The sequence below is a fragment of the Gambusia affinis genome, linkage group LG01 (assembly GCF_019740435.1).
Source record: "Gambusia affinis linkage group LG01, SWU_Gaff_1.0, whole genome shotgun sequence".
NCBI classification, from domain to species: Eukaryota; Metazoa; Chordata; class Actinopteri; order Cyprinodontiformes; family Poeciliidae; genus Gambusia; species Gambusia affinis.
In genome coordinates, this window is record NC_057868.1 from 20,201,222 (window position 1) to 20,218,349 (window position 17,128).

Sequence of the window (17,128 nt, forward strand, 5' to 3'; positions counted from 1 at the left end):
CACACTCCATCCCACAAGCACAGCAGCAGAGTGCAGTTGAGTTACAGTAAAGGGACTGAGACTGAAAATCACTGCTTATTACTTTGTCTGTACTGTAGCAGGGCTGCAGGGCTCCCCCGAGGTTGCAGTAATTTACTTGTCCAATCCCTCTTTTCTACACGTTTTTCTTTCTCCGCTTCCTCTGTCCGGCGTCGGCCCCAGGGGCCGAGCCGACACATAAAAGATATTTGGCCACGGTGTCAGAACTCACGAGTTGACAAAACTCTGTGGCTTTAACGAGCGCGGCGACGTCAGCTCCCGTTTTAATATCCTACACATCTTCTTCCTCTTTGCTCATAATAATGAATATTTAATGCACTTGTCATCGCTCAAAGAAATCTCATCCGCACGGAGATTTTAAGGTCTGGCTCAAGTCGTCTTGTGTTGGACATCTTGTCTCCGTTCTATTAGAGCAAGGCTCCCTGGAGGACGCAGCAGTCACTTTGTCACGCTGTCTTGTTTGGAAATGTTTTTCCTACATTTCTTTCTTGGAACAGTAGGAACAAAGCAGAGGACTGCTCTGTTACCCTTCTCGGGGGGTGTGAAGGTTTTGCATAAACCAGCCAGAGCGACGTTGAAGAATTCCAAAATATTGTCTTAATTTATTACAAAAAAGTTCAAAAATGATAAATTGGTCCCAAACTGAGGTCAACATAACAAAGTATAACTCAGGTGGTAACACAACGAACTCAAGCACAAACTGACCTCCCAAACAAGATATGAGGGGAACTTAAATAGTGGCTGATTAAACACACACTCCCTTGTGTGTTTAATTACAAGGGAGTAATTAAACACACAACAACCAAACAAATACTGGCCAGAATATTACTAAATCTGTAAATTAAATAAATATCAGAATTGAACTAACTTTAAAAAAGAAGAAACATTAAATAAATGGTAAAAATAAACTGTAAACCAAATTTTCCCTTCCCCTGGCGAACAAATGGAACGGCCTGCTGAGGAAGTTTGACAGCCATGTATGGATATCCGTCAGCTGGAGCTCATCTGTGTAATTTTCAGGAGCAAGTCCAGAGGAAACTGGTAACTCAAAAGGAAGAAATTAATTTGTTGTCTTTATCAAAAAATACAAAGAACTGACAAATAAAGTTAACTAAATGTGTGCACGCCAAATAGTTAACTAAAAAGTTAGACTAATGAAAACAATTTTAAAGATAAAAATTTAACTAATCACTAATTAATATTTAAAATAATATTAAGGAAGAACTGAATACCATTACCATTACTGTCTCGGTGTGACAGTAGGGACAGCTGTCACAGGGGGGCAGCTGTTTCTGTGGTAACCCAGTGTGTTAGATTCAGAAACATCGGCTCCTGCCAGCCTCTCTTATGAGCGTTTTGGGTCACAGTTTAATTCCTGGTTGTCAGTCCGACACATAAAATGAGATGTTCCATCCTTCTGTGTATTTTTGTGGTGTTTTATCTGATAGACCAAGCCAAAGCAGAAAAGTGGAGCTAAAATGGGTCATGGTTTTCACATTTTTACAGAAACGATAAGTGCGGCACGCATTTGTATTCAGCTCCTTGACTTGTGGCAAACAGGACTTATGGGTTTTTTCACCGTGGTTTTTTTTGTCACCATTCTTTCATAAAGGCTGGAATTTGAGTGTCCAATTATGTTTTAATTAGACTCTCCTACCTGAATTTTGGCTTCTGGAGACGTTTGGTTGCACTGGATTTTAAGGGTTACTTTTCTCAAAGTTAAACAGTATATATTTGTACATTTCACAATGTGCTTCTTTCTATTGGTCCTTTTGATAAAATCCCAATAAAATATATGGCAAATGTAGTTTAAAAAAAGCATTGGATACTTTTGTTAGGTTAAGCTTGTATCTGCTGCACATAAGGCACACACAGCTAAGCGCTTGACAGAATCCCATTGGCGGCGTTGGGGATCTTGCCGTTTTCCTTCATTCTGCAGCTCGGACTCCTTTTGTCCAGACAGCTGCTCTTACTAAAGCCTCAGTAGGCCTTCTAATTGCCATCAAATCTGTGCTTTTCAATCCTTCACCATGTCATCTTATCATTTCTGGCATATCATCCATGCTTCACACACCTATCAGCTGAACAATTATTCACACTGATGATTGGCTATTTTAAGATGTGTCCCATTGGCCGAATCATTTACAGCATCGACTGCTGATGGTATCGTGAAGCCGGGGAACAAAAAGCTCATTTGGAGGTTCAGTCAATGACGGAGCTCCGGCAGAAACATTTTATAAAAAATTTTAGCAAATACTAGAACTGTTGCAATAAGCAATAAATCAATTCATTAATTAATTAAAACAAGTTCAACAGTTTCCATTTGTGGGATTTATCTTTTTATCTCTTTTCTCTCTTTCTACCAAAACTGGATGACAAAAGTCTTCAATCTGGTGTTTTGGTCTCAATTACTCCTCGTTTTGAAGGACAATGTAGTTTAGAAAGACTTCATAATTCAGTTTATTTGTTGTTTCTGTTTTGATTGTTTATTTTGGATATTTTAAGTGTCTTCCAGTTCCAGTGATAAATATATGTTAGTATTTAAACTTTATTGATCTGTGAGAATGTTGCATTATTATTCCTTCACCAATGTGTTAATAGTCTGGGAAAAAAAACAGTATTATCATTTATTGCAATAATCAGAGGCAGTTTATCATCTAGCAGTTTTCTTAATGTGACAGGCCTACTTAATATGTTTTCATTGCTTTCAGGGCAGATACTTTTTCTAAATAAAAAAAAAACATGTTTTCCAGTTGATTTTAGAAGTTATCCCTGTGGTGTGTGTAACCTCTGTCTGGAAAAAATGAGAGATTTTTAGGAGTAAATTAGAACAAAATATGATAAAGAAAACATAAGTTTCTTAAAATATTTTTTTTCCATTTTATTTAATTAAATTTCCATTAATTTAATGGAAATTAATGGAAATTTCCATTAATTTCCATTATGATTGATGTTATGATAACATCAATCATAACATTGATGTTATGTTCTTAATACAATGTCCATTTGTTTGCAGCTGAGAGTGAAATAAAAATGGAAGCAGGTTAAATTATTCAAAGTGATTATCAGAAAATGCATCCATTCATGTAGATTTTCTTTCTGAGAAATGCTGAAAGAAACTGACCAGAGCATGTGTTTGTGTCTGGTCTGTCCATCTCTCTCTGTGATTACATGGATGCATTATTCCTTAACTGCTTTTAAATCAGTGTTACAGTTTTACAATTTTGCCACAAACTACTGAGATGGACTTGAGAGTTTCTAATGAATGGGAAAAGAAAGCAATTTTATGTACATGTGGCATTAATTTATTTTGTGTGCATCCTTATCAGGCAACCAGGCACAGATGTGAAACTATTTTACAAAGCGATATCGGTGCTCTTTGTCATAACACAGAGCTCAAGGCCACTGCTGTACCCAGAGGAAGTAAAACAAGATAAATGTCTTTCATTTATTGGCCTTATTAACAGTTTTTGCTATAATTGTTTCCATTGTTTTGCTAATAATTAAAAGAAGCTGACACAAAATTTTTATTTTGCGAAGTTGTTCAGAGTGGGTTAGTTAGAATAAAATGATTCAGAAAATTTTTTTTAAAAAAACAAACCCCACAAAATATGCATCTCCCAAATATGCATCTGAGTGTTCCACTCAGAGTTTTACTGTTTCTATTATCGTCCTCTCAAAGATCATAATGTTCTGGATTATACAGTATGTCACAGCGACGCACAATCCACATTTTTCTCTTTTGATACCGATGTCTGAGGTTTAATACCAGTCATTACCAGTCCAATACAGAAAATCAGTAAAATTGACTTCAAATGCTTCTTTTTTAAAAGTTATGCGATAACTCTGCACCAGTACAACTCACTGAAATAAATCTCTAACTTCACAAGCTATTGGGAAAAAACACCAGGATCGATACAGATATTGATATCGATATTGGATCAGTGCGTCTCAGTAACCCATGAGAAAAGAAGAACCACAAAGAATGGATGAAAGGATCTTTTTTCTCCAGAATATCATTGCAGTTTTTGTACCAGAACATCTCCATTGTGAAAACATGAGATCTGATTAAGAATGAATTCATTATTTATTAAGGAGTCCTCTGATGTTTTTGATTATGTTTAGTGGCATCATTGTAATTATAATTCTAAACATCATGGGCTATGGAGATACTTCTTTGAGAACTGGCATTTTAATTGCATGATCTTTGTTTACTCTAAGAACACACTTAAAAAGAATAAAAGAAAAAAGGAGATTGTTTTGGTTTGATTCATACTCTGACATAATTCACAAGATTAAGAAAGATCCTTAATAAGGACCAATCTGTGGAATCACACTGATTTAAATCTACAATTGTTCAAATTATTGATGACATATGATGAAAAATATTATTTGTTTTGTAGGTTTTACACACACGATAATTGCATTTTTGTCAGCAGTTTTACACCTCATAGTCTTCTAAGTCTTGGCTAGCATTCTTTTATAAAAGAGATATTTAATCTCAAATAGATCTTCCTCGAGAAATACATGTTAACAATAATAAAAATCTTGCACTTAAGTTTGGAAAATAAAAAGTGAAATACTTGTATGTTTTTTACTGGACAGCAAGTTCTGCCTTGTAGTACTAAAGTGCTAATTCTTTCTGTATTACTTTATACTGGCACTGAAAATGACTGGAAATTCAATTTTTAAATCTACTGCATAAAATGTGTTTTTGCTCTGTGCTGCATGAATAACCAAAAGGCAATGATCATCATCATGATGATAATCATCATAACACTCTGCATTCACATGTACTCAGGCATCTAAAATTTAAACACTCATTGAGATGTGTTTTTGTTGTAATTAATCAAAATTAAATTCCTAATTTAAGCAAGTTTATATTTGAGGATTGAGAATTTTTATTTGTTCTGGTACTTTTTCTAAATAATGAACTTACCCGTGTATTATTATGCAGGGTTTCCCACATCATTTCCAGCAGGCTAGACACAGTTTGTTTATTTTAAATAAGCTTTTTAAACACCAGTGACAATAAAGATGGATCAAGCTAGGTTTATAGTTGACTCATTGAACTGTGGGGGTCTGCACCAGTTGCATCGTCCCTTCTCCTCCCCACTGGCTTTACGCGCTGTTATTTCCAAATGATGATGCCTCATTATGCACCTCCAAATTTTTGTAACTATTAACACAAAACCCTCATTTAATGAGGTACTTCTCAGTAAAACGCAGGTAAAAATGTTGTTAAATAACTAATAGAGGAGTTTCAGAAAGAGCAGGAGCTTCTTAAAGAGACAGAAACCCAATTCCAAGCCATAAATTGAATGAAGACACAAGTCTCTTCAGTGATATTTTATTACTTAAAATTTTTATAACTGAAGGTAACGCAGTTGGTTGGATGTGCTGTGAAAGGATTCTGTGTGTCTGGAAAACCCACGCTTTAGCCGTCTGACAGCTGGTGTTTCATTCCAGCAGGTCTCAGCCTCTCCATTCTCAGATTTACTTTTTAGTCTCTAATGATGATTAATGTGAACTGCACGCTTATTGGCAGCATTGTGCTATTGGCATACTGACAGCACTGTTGAGATGAATAACTATGCAAGGATGCCGATACACGTTAGTCAGGTCCTTTTTTTTGGTATTTTTCTGTGAAATCTATTGATTCTGCATCTGTTAAACTGTGAAAAATGGATTTGTGGAAAAGGCTTGTAAACCACATCTAAATTACTCCAGATTTGTCTTTTTGCTAAAACGTCCCATCACCAAATGAACAGCAAATGGAGATTTATTAACAGCTTTTTGAAAGGAAAAAAAACAACAAATCTCCACCATGATGTGTGTTGTTGTACCGGCTGCGTTTGCAGGAGATGGTCCGTCGGGGGGAGATCCTGGACGACATCATGGAGGATGAGTTCTACCTTCGCCGTCTAGATGCTGGACTGTTTGTTCTGCAGCTGCTGTGCTATATTATGGTGGAGATCAGCAGCTCAGGGGTCTCACAGGTACACACACACACACACGCACACACACACACACACACTATCTGGCTTTTTAAATGAGTTTTCTCACTAATCAATTATCATTAAGGCTTTCGATCACGCGGCCTGTGGAAGCGGACAGCCATCAGATTGTTTGTATGGTTGTTTTACTCAATTAGCTCACACATCTCACACCTAATCAGGGCTAACTGAATTCGTTGATGGCTACTTTTGTTTATGAAACTTTCTTTTTATGTTGATCCTGTTCATTTTACGCTTTTCAAAGTAAAGCAAAAATCATTAAGTTCTTTAATTCTTCTTTATTAGACCAACAGTTGGTCTGATATTGACCAAGCCTCTGTATTTTTATTAGTTCTATTGATCAGTTGGTGTGTGTCATTGAAGTGAAATTGAAGAAGCAGTTCTGCTCACTTTGTGTCAGGAGATGCAAATCACACCGATCCAGCATATTTCACACATTCAAAAAGCTAGTACACATTGCTTAAATATTTAGATTTTTATTTTAAAGGGGGCCGATTATGCAGAATTTATTTTTAGCCTTAGTGTATTCTTCCATTTGAGTCTCTACTGCTTATAAAAACACCTCAGCGCTTCAAATAAATATCCTGCTGTTTTTTAGCAATAAGTTGATGTTTATTGGTGTCTGAAAATTCTGAAAGTTTCAAAAGTTTCCCTATTGTTGAGTGCTGTTGCCTAGCAACCCCAGCTGCACTACTTACTGCACTTTACAACGTGAAAGACAAATGTTTTGTGGTTGACTTGTCATCTAGAAACCACTTGAGGTATACTTATTGGTTGTGCAGGAGGTTCCACTTCTGCTTTTCAAAGATGTACAGTTGTATAGTTGCACATCTGTTTGCAGCTATTTTCAGGGGGAAGTGTGAGCAGTGAGTTGGGGGTGGGGTGGCCAGCACTAGCTTATTTGGATTTAAAGTGACAGGAGGCCCTAAAATGGCTCAATCTGAAAGGAGTTCAAAATAGGCAGAACTGAGCAAACTGAAATCTATTTATCTAAGAATGATTTTATGCAAAAAGAAAAATCATTCCTATATTGCCTAAATCTAAGAATGATGTCTTAAATTTCTAAGACATCTAATGTTCAACACAAAAATTGTATTGAACATGTATTGTATAGCACATAGACCTATCCTAATCTGTTCAAGGAACAAGATTCTGGTCCATTGGAACAATTAATAGCTGAAATGAGAACTTAAAATATGTTTAATAAAAAATACTGACTGAATACTGATTGTCAGCTGGATTAATATTATATAATTAACACAAAAATGTAAGGACATTTGTGATTGGTCAGTTGTTTCCTTACTGTAACTGTGCTTTTAAAACTAAAGCCTGTAAGCAAAATGCAGAATGTCAGGGACATTTTATAGCTGAATATTTTTATAAAAACTAAACAACCAGTATTTCTATATTACCAGTATTGCATGTCAATACGTTAATGTTTTGATATGGTTTCTGAAGGTTTCCAGTAAGGGAGATGCTCCGCCTCACCAGATATTGAAAGTGGGAGTGTGAGCAACACTGGCTTTTATGCTAACAGGTAGTCATTGAAGGCACTGAATAATAAACAGACACACCAGGAAGTTTCTGTTAATTTTTTTGTGCCAAGCGAGCTGCGAAAGCTAAAGCAGCTTAACTTAGAAAACAGACGAATTTTTTTTTTTTAAATTAATAGAAACAGTGATCTTGTTTTTGTTTTTTCTTTCTTCTAGCTGCAGCAGCGGGTTCATCAGATTCTTAATATAAGAGGAGGTTCGGTCAAAGTAGTCCGCCACATCATGAGAGGTGAGTACAGCTCAGTGTCTGCTAACAAGTTCTGGAAGGGGTTTCACAGTGTCTCTTTCACTATTTCAGTGATTTAATTCTGTTTTCACTCTGTTTTCTAAAGTCACTCAAACACATAGAGCAGGGGTCACCAACACGGTGCCCGTGGGCACCCGGTCGCCCAAGGGGACCTTGTCAGTCGCCCGCGGAGCAAGTTCGAAAAATAGCCATTGTCATTTAGGAGCACTGCCAAAGAAATTATTTAATTTAATGTTTTTATATTGAATTAATAACATTTGTTTATATTTAGATTTTTTAAAAGTAAAATACAAAAAATGTTTAAGATAAATTGCTTTATGCATTAAACTCTTTTCTATGGTTAAAGTTCAAAACTGCACAGACGCCTGCAGGATATTATCGGAGGGCAGGAGCGCCTGCAGCTGTACAGCTGCACACACTCTGCCTACCTTAAGATTTTCCATAAAGTAAAAAAAGAAAAGTATAATTTCCAAAATTTTTATTACCGAACCCTCTTTACAATTAACAAAATTGTGGAGAAAAAAAAGATCTTGTGTGTTAAAACATCTTGTATGTAGCGCACGTCTGAGTCTGTGGGGGTCGCACACCAAAGCCTAAATTTTATTGGTCAATTTGCTTTTGTTTATTTGGCAGCTTGGCGCTTTTTCTGTAAGCTAAAAATGAATGAGCAGAGTTTGAATGGCCCATAGTTCTAAGAGCGGTTTGGATCCCGGCGGAGCTTTTTACCGTGTGCGGTTCTGGCAGATCGCCTGTTTATGAGCTTCTTTGACGTTTCCCAAACTGGAGAGCCAATGGGTCACCCGGTAGCTGACATCTGCCGCTCTTCCTGAGCATCGCACTAAGACTGTGGGTTAAACAATTTAATCTAGTCGAAACGTTCCCCAATTAAGCAAACATTGTTGCTTCACATTCTCCTCCTTTGGACGTCTGACATCACCTGAACCTGGGAATCATCATCCTCCTCTTTCCGTGGATCTACCGGGTAGGCTTCGCGTCCATGTTTTTATAATTTAGCATCATTTGTGTAAAAAAAAAAAGATGTGCTGATTTAGTGGTTTAGGTTTGTGCAGCTTTTGTGCGACGCGCACATAATGCACGTTGGAGAGGTGGTTGTGCTCTTGCAGGTCAGGTGCAGCAATAGTTTTGTACATACCTTCCGATCTGTCGGGCCTTTTGACCCGTCAGCTTTTAAGTTTGTGAATCCACAAAAAAAGCTAGTAAACCGGTGACACACCAAAACCGCGCAGTGTAAAAAGCTCAGGCGGGATCTTTGAACAATGGGAGATTCAAACTCCATTAATTCATTTTCAGCTCACAGAAAAAACAAATTGACCAATAAGATTTAGGATTTGGTGTGCCCTTTGACCCCCACAGACTCGCACTGATGTGCTGCTTACAAGATGTTTTGGCACAAAAGAACTTATTCTTCTCTCCACAATTTTGTTAATAGTAAAGAGGGTTGGATAATAAAAAATACAATAACTTTTCTTTTTTTTATTTAAAGGAAAATCTCAGTGCATACAGCTGCAACAATCCATACCCTCAGTCACTTGTGGGCAATTTAGAATCACACAGTAAAGCTCCAGAAGGGAATCAAACTTAAAAATCTGAACTAAGAACTTCTGATCACATAATAGCAATTAACCATAGCTGCCATGGTCAGTTCAGCTGTTTTTCTGTAGTAGCAGGTACTGATAACTGTTGTCAGTAGTTCCTAACATTAATATGATCAGGCAGCATGTAATCATATATATATACGTATATATACTATTGTTATAAAGGCCGAGCCAAGAAAATTTATGTCTGTATCAAACATGTAGCCCTTCGTGTTAATTTGTATCCGTGAAGTAGTTCCCAGTCTCAAAAAGGTTGGTGACCCCTGACATAGAGATGCTTCCAATGCAGTATTTTTCTCAGTGATGATCACACTGTCTCTAAGTGGGGTTCCTCACCCCTTCACCCTTTTAAGATTTCCTTCCTTTAGCATTAAATTATGTAAAATTATGGTGTCATGGAAACTTCTGGATGTTTGCTGATTAGCCGCAGAACAATGTTAGTCTATTTCCTTTCTTCGCACTGATAACCAATAATATCAACATCTATAATTGCTTTATTTCAGGGCTGTGGGTACCAATTACTTTAGTAATCAACTATTCTGATGATTAATCAAATAACTGATTAATCAAATAGTTGATTAATCAAGAAATTGGTTTGATTAATCCATTACTTGATTACTTCTTTAATCAAATAAGTGATTCTCAGATGAAAACTCTTGTATACAGATATACAAATAAAATGAAAATAAACACATAGTTCAAGTCATTTATAAGAACATTTAATGCCTAAAATCCAATAAAAACAAGCCTTTAATGTATGTTTGATTATTTGTAGCAAAGGATGAATTTTTAACATGATGTGAAAAGCTCATGAGCTTTTCTGCTTGACTTAACATCAATACTGTGTAGAACTGATCTATTGACTATCATTTTTGATTAACTAATCTCTAATTGGGCCATAAAAGGTGTCTAATAAAATTGTTCATTATTTGATCCAGCCAAAACACATCAGGTTCTGGTTTGGACAGCTTTATGGACAAAGAAGGTTTGTTATCTTAAGTCCAAAATGTTTATAATGTTAAATTTTGACTTATTTCAGCTCTGATTGTGGTGTTCTTTCGGGATATTGACTTTTTTGCCTCTATACTCAATTTAATGATTAATACATTAGTTGATGATAATCTTAACAATCTGTATAATCAAATAATCATCTAATAAACATCTGATTAGATGTTTCAGCCCTAAAATTCATGCCATACTTTTTAAAGAATGAAAATAAGTTCCTAGGGTGCTGTATACATTTTTATACTCAGATGTTCATCGTAGCCATGCAGTACACGTCTTGTGTGTGAATAGAAACCTCACAGATGGAGTGTATCACTGAGGCAGTTCTGAAGTGCCTACAGTATATAAGGTACAGATGGAAAAATAAAAATGTAATGCTAGTAAACACAGTAAAATACATCCAGGCTGGAGCGCTTATTGGTTTTTATCCACATTGCCGGCATTCAGATGATAAAACTTCACACTCAGACACTTCCTGGCATATATATTTGCACTGCAGTGTAATCACTGGCTCTGTGGGAGAGTGAAACAGACGGCTTTCTGCTTTAAGATTCCCCGTCCTGCCATATTCGGTTTGTGTTTGCGTTTGAAAAGATGTAGTAGCAGGTGTATTGTTTTTGTCCCCACGCGACATCCATCCTTCCTGTTTAATCGCCGGGTACAGCTTGAGGACAACGCTCCGCTCACACACACCCTCCGGCTTTTGCGGCGTGTAAACGCAGTAGATGGAGTCATCCGTCACACTCGCCAGCGAGCGTGGCGCCTCTCCAGTCCTCAGAGCGCCGCCGTGTTTGTGCACACACACAGGAAACCTGTTGTCGTCGATTCAGTGTTCATCTGCATATTTGCATACACTTGTGCCTGGCTTGTCCACACAATGTTTTCACTTGGGTGTCTAAATGGATTTTCATTATATTAATTACATGTTTATATTTTCACTCCTGACCTTTTTTTCAGTGTAGATATTTCATTCAGTTGGCGTTTACCATTGAAACGAGGGATTGGCCCAATATCAAGAAATTATGATGTCATTCTAATCTTTCCGATGTCATAAAGAATATCGCTGATGACATGTTCAGTTGTGCAGGTATTTTATTTTATTTCTGATGCATCCATCAGATATTAATATCTGTGCTGATATTGAAAGAAGTTCTAGATCTGATATTGTTGACAATGTGCCCGATCCATAAGGACAGATCTATTAGTCTAATTCTGTCCTTTGTTCTCTGAGTGATGTCATGCTTTATTTATTTTACATTATATTTAGAATTCCTAATTGCTATTTTTGAACCATTTTACAAAGGTAGTCAACCTATTGTTTTTGTCAATTTGTTTCTTATTTATTTTGGTTGTTCTACTCCTAATCACACTGACTGATCAAATTAAAGTTGTTTTTACATGTTAGCTTATAAAGCTAATGGTTTATTTCAGTGTACTGTACTAGCGCAGAGTATCAAGTATGGTTGTAAGTCAGTTTTCTATTTGTGTGTCCTAAAACACACTTAAAAAGAAACATTTTAAGTCAGTTCAGCTGTTTTTCTGTATCAGATATCGGTACTAAACCTTAGATATCGGTATCAGATGTGAAAAAGGTGAATCTGTCTGTGCATCTATACCAGCTGAGAACCAGAGCATCTGATTGTTTGAATATATTTCTGCTTTTCCAGCTCGCAGTGTGAATTCTCAGCCTTTTCAGAAGGCCAACGTGCGCAGACTTTTCCCATTTCAAGTGACCTACCTGGTCAACTGGAAATTGCAGGAAAAGGTTAAGCACATGCAGAGTGTGCCACCACCCGAGCCGATTTGACCCTTAATGCCTTCAGCTTACCAAATTTAAAGCTGCACCACAGGAAGAAGACGGCTCAGCTCCAGGTGATGGCGTGAAACCCGACTGTGGCTTTTTATATCATATGAGACTCAATTTCACTGAGTTTCTTCTTCTGAGGATGAGAATAACATCTTGTGAGGTTGGGCTTTAATGGCACAACATAATGAAGGCAGTTCATCTCACACATCACTTATGCTGAAGTTCAGAGTCTGAGCTGAGCTTTTGACAGGAAGGTGCCAGAAACTTGTTGCATGTGATTCTTTTCACCCTGCAGAGCTTCACAGTTTCTTACAACTGAGTTGCTTAAAGTTTTTCCTTTCTATTTATCAGTCTTCTTTTATCGTCATTGTGTAGAGATGGTGACCACAGTTTATGACTTCATAGCTCATAGTACTCAACACTCTCCCGCGCCATCGTCTCTAGTTACTGTCCCTGCTGTAGCTGTGTTGGTGCAGCTTCATTCTTGCATGTCTGTGTTTTGAATGACTTGTGTTGCTCCTCCTGCAGCTGCAGTCAAAGCCCCCGTACCGCGCCCCCTTCCTGGAAGTGATCCCGCTAGTGTTCGTGGCGGATCAGTCCTAGTCACTGACCTGAGTAATGGCAACGCTCAGCGCTGCATTGTCCTCAGCCGTGTTGCCGTGGTGACAGCAGGGAGAGGGCAGCGGCGCATCAAAGAAAAGCCTTGGCGGAAAGTTGAAGAGTCGTAGAGTCTCTGACCTTCCTGTGCATCTGGCTGACTGCAGAGCCTTTCATAGACACAGAGACAGAGAAACAGGTTCACAGTGACAGGCGGGCACCTGCAAGATGCTGTGGATCCTCAAGATTTTATCGACTCTCTTCTTCTGTCCCTAGCTGCATTTAGGGCTCAGTCAGCCTTAAAGTTCAGCCATTTTTAGGCTGGTGTTGCATGTTCATGGGATCAAATCCTTACAGAAGAGAATTAGGGCCACTGAAAAAAAAACAGAAAAACTAATTCTGACTGATTCTAAGTCTGTCAAATCTACGTCAAAATCCAAATCAATAACAAATTCCTCAGGTGTACGTTAATTATGTTTTTGGCATTCAACAGCCAAAACCAAGACTAAAACCCACCTATTTAGAGATGCCTTTAAAACACAATTAATGGAACATTGACCAACACATATGACGTGTATTGATGGTTGCACTCGATAAAATGTCATGTTTGTTTTTAAATTGGTGACCCTATGAGTTTTTGGGAACATTTTGTTTGTGTGGCACTTTGAACTGCGTTGTTGTTAAAAACGTTAAAAAATGTTTTCCATAAGTTAAAAATAAAAAGCACTCCGACACAAGTCTATTTATTTCTAATACTAATGTATAATTATGGATATTTATAACCCTTACATCGATGGTGACGCTTATGTGAACAAGACCAGCATTACTCTAAGCCAGCCTACACTGGAAGAAATTTAATACAAGAATCATTAACAAAACATGTTCATATTAATCAAAATGTGATTGATATTAAAAAGTAATCACATAACTATTTCTTCAGGATATGTAAACCTGATTTATTTTTTCCAGTAACCCTTTAGTCCAACCCTTCAGGACTGTTCATTTAAGTACTGCTGCCTCCACATTCATCAGTTAGTTTTGATGATGGTGGCAGGTCATAATTTAATTCTCCTCTGGACAGACCTCCGTCTTCTGGCGTTGGTGGCTGTCACTGTTTGCCTTCTGACCTGTGAACTTCTCACGAAGCCCATCACATTCCCAGCAGCTCTGCTTCCTGTTTTTTTTCCCCTTTGCTGCTTTTTTAAAGGTTATCCTTGAAATTAAAATCTCCAATAACTCCAATTGGAGCCTGACTCTTTAAATGTCATTTTACTGCCTATGTGGGAGACAAATGTATGCATAAAAAGAAAAAAGTATGTTTTTTGCCCTATTTTAGACATACAGAATAGTGATATTCTGCTAGTAGAGCTGCTTCCTTCTTGTCGACAATAATGATGAGCAGTCGCCAGTGATTGAATTGGTCTGAGTTCTACAGGTTAAGATAACAGTTTTACAGTTTGGTTTGATTAAATTTTATTCACAGTTATGGAAAAATGTTTAGGAAGTGACAGAAATGTTTGTTGTGACTTTTTTTATATGGTCACTTGGTATAGTGACAGATTTGTATCAGTTTTGAAATGTTTATTAGCAACTTTGTCCAATTCATTGAAAAGTCCTAGCTGTCATTTTAGTCACATATGCTGGATTAAATCCTGACTGATATTCATACCTGTTAGTATGGTAGACTCTGTTCGGTTGGGGACCAAAATTGCAACATTTGATCCATTTTCAGCTGCTGTGGTTTTCTTTCACACTGCATTGTGGAAAGGAACCAAATTGTTTGAAAAACTGTTCCCCTCCTTGCCTGCAGGGGCGCTGCACGAAGAGCCTCTAAATGAAACAACCTGAAAACCTCAGAAGAAGACACTGAGTTCAACTTCCTTCTTCATGAAATGTAAAAAAAATAGAGTGGCTCCAGATTTTAGAGGTTGTAAGATTTCTCTGTTGTGAAATATTGCATGAACCATTTCTGCCATTAGTGCTAGACATGTCCATTTGTTTTGGTTGTATTTACTCAGAATGCTCTGCGATATAGTCCTCTTACTGCTTTTGGAGCAGTCTCCAGTTCACTTACATCAACACGTTCTTCTGAACCGCACTAAAGTTCATTTCAAACTAATCCTAGACCAAGGTTCTCAGGTGAACCAGAGTTCGCTGTTTCGGTTCGAATCAGAGTTTGGTTGCGTATTCACATGTACCGGACTTCATAGGTAAATGGACCGGAGTTTGATCAAAGCGTACTGAACAGGGCTGGTTTGGGAGCAGGTCATTTTGGGAGGTAACCACAGGTTTTCTAAGGACTTTTCTGACCCGCACCTCTACAGATTACAGACACTTATCGTTGCCATTTTACATTTTCACACAATGCTCCCTTATGACCAAGTTGCTTCTAGGTTATCGGACGACATTTCGATTCCATACTTTATTTGTGTCAGAGTTTGGGGGCAGAACTTTGACTAAGTCCTTTCTATGTGTATCATTCAGGATGTTCAGTGTTGATGCAGTTTGACACAACTCGACTTTTCTCCCTTGTCCAAATGATCAAAAGTGGGATTCATCAGAGGAAATCAATTGAACCAATCTCGTGCTGTCCATTCCTGTAGTTCCTGCAGAATTTCTCTTTGCCTAAAAATGTTCACCTCACTCACCATGCTGATGCTCAGCTTTTGTTGCGTCCAATACAGTGAGTTCTGTGTCAGTAGCAGCAAAATTAACTGAAAACTTTCTGGATTGGGACGTCTTGGTATTCGTTAGACGTTTTGGGATGTTGCGGGTCTTTGGAGTAGGACTGTTGTAAATAAATATTTTAGTAATCGAGTAATCTATTGATTATTCTTATGATTAATCAAGTAATTGGATAGAAAAAAAAGATGAAATGTTGGTAAATCTGGCATAACACCAGTTTTACTATTGGATATCAATATCAGTCCAATTTTTCATTTTTGAGCGTCCCTAGCGGTTACTTTTTTGTAGTTTACTAACCTGTAATAATAATAGCTCACTTTCTAAGTTAACCAGAAGAAAAGTTAGACAAAAATCTGAAATTATATTCAATTTCATAATAAAGAGGCGGGCTCACAAATACACTTAGAAAAATGTCTATGCTCCAGCCTTTAGTTTATGTATTCATCTTCAGTCAATTTAATAGATGAACTCTCACCTTGCCCCATAGCTGTCAAACTTTGGGTTTGAGAACACTGGAAATGTCGCCTGGAGTGGGGGCATGGAGGGGTGGAGGGCAGGCGAACGAACGAACGTAAGGTGGGGGTGGACAGGAGGAAATAGACCAGAGGACAGACGATATTTACGGCACCTTCATTCGTCACAGTCAGAAACTCATTTATCAGCCATGTACCGCCACACTGCTTTCCGCCACACGTTTGTTCAGACCGGGATGAGATGAAATTTATTGTATCGTTCGTCCGTAAAGCCACACTTACACAGTAACCATCAACTACTCAGCCGCCCGCCGTTTTCAGTCTATCTGCTTACCTGTATAAATATTCCTGCAGCGCTCTTCCCACCGTTCGCTCTGAACCAGCAGCTCCCAGAGGAGAAAGACTGCTGTACTCCAGGCATCGCGCCAGTCATTTTAAGGATGCCTACTGGTCCCCCAAAAATTATGAAAACCCAAGCATTATTAATCAATAAAATCCCCACCGGCCAAACTTGAAAATTGGACCTTACACCACTAACACTTCACTTTCATCAATAACTCAAAGGCGGAAGTCAGAGCTACACGCAGCGCAAGTACTGGTCCAGCCAGAACACGATGCGTTAAATAATTAAACATAATTTAACGTAGCTTTGAGGCAGGTAAATTTTCCTTGAGGAATTTCAATAATCGAGGTACTCGAATCACTTGAGGAATTGTTTCACCCCTACTTTGGAGCAACTGAATCTTACACCTTAAGATCCTCAATGATCCAGAAGGTGTCCTTTTCAATCACCCTTGTGAGTTCAGCTGGACTTTCTGAAATGATTACACTGAAAAGAAGTTAGCCAGTCATTTATTTCATGGCCAAAACTGCAGTTTAAATAGTTTCTTGTCGGTCGATCTGATCGATAAAGAGATTAACCACTAGATCTATGTCCTCAACCTGATCTATGGTCACCAACTCTGGGTAGTGACCAAGCAAACGAGATCACTGGTAGAAAAGTGAATTTCCTCCACCATTGAAATAGTCTGAAATGCAGTTACTGCAGTGAATATTTCATGCCGCTTTCCTTAATATATAAAAAAAAAA

General features: G+C 37.8%; 1 protein-coding gene across 1 annotated transcript in view; it reads left to right on the forward strand.

Annotated features, from left to right (window-relative positions):
* Nucleotides 1-17,128, forward strand: part of ctnnbl1 (catenin, beta like 1) — a 95,193-nt gene that overhangs the window by 75,211 nt on the left and 2,854 nt on the right. The window contains exons 14-15 of the mRNA XM_044120359.1: nt 5,901-6,038; nt 7,766-7,838. Coding sequence (XP_043976294.1) covers nt 5,901-6,038; nt 7,766-7,838 — 211 coding nt within the window. The remainder of the gene's footprint in view (nt 1-5,900; nt 6,039-7,765; nt 7,839-17,128) is intronic.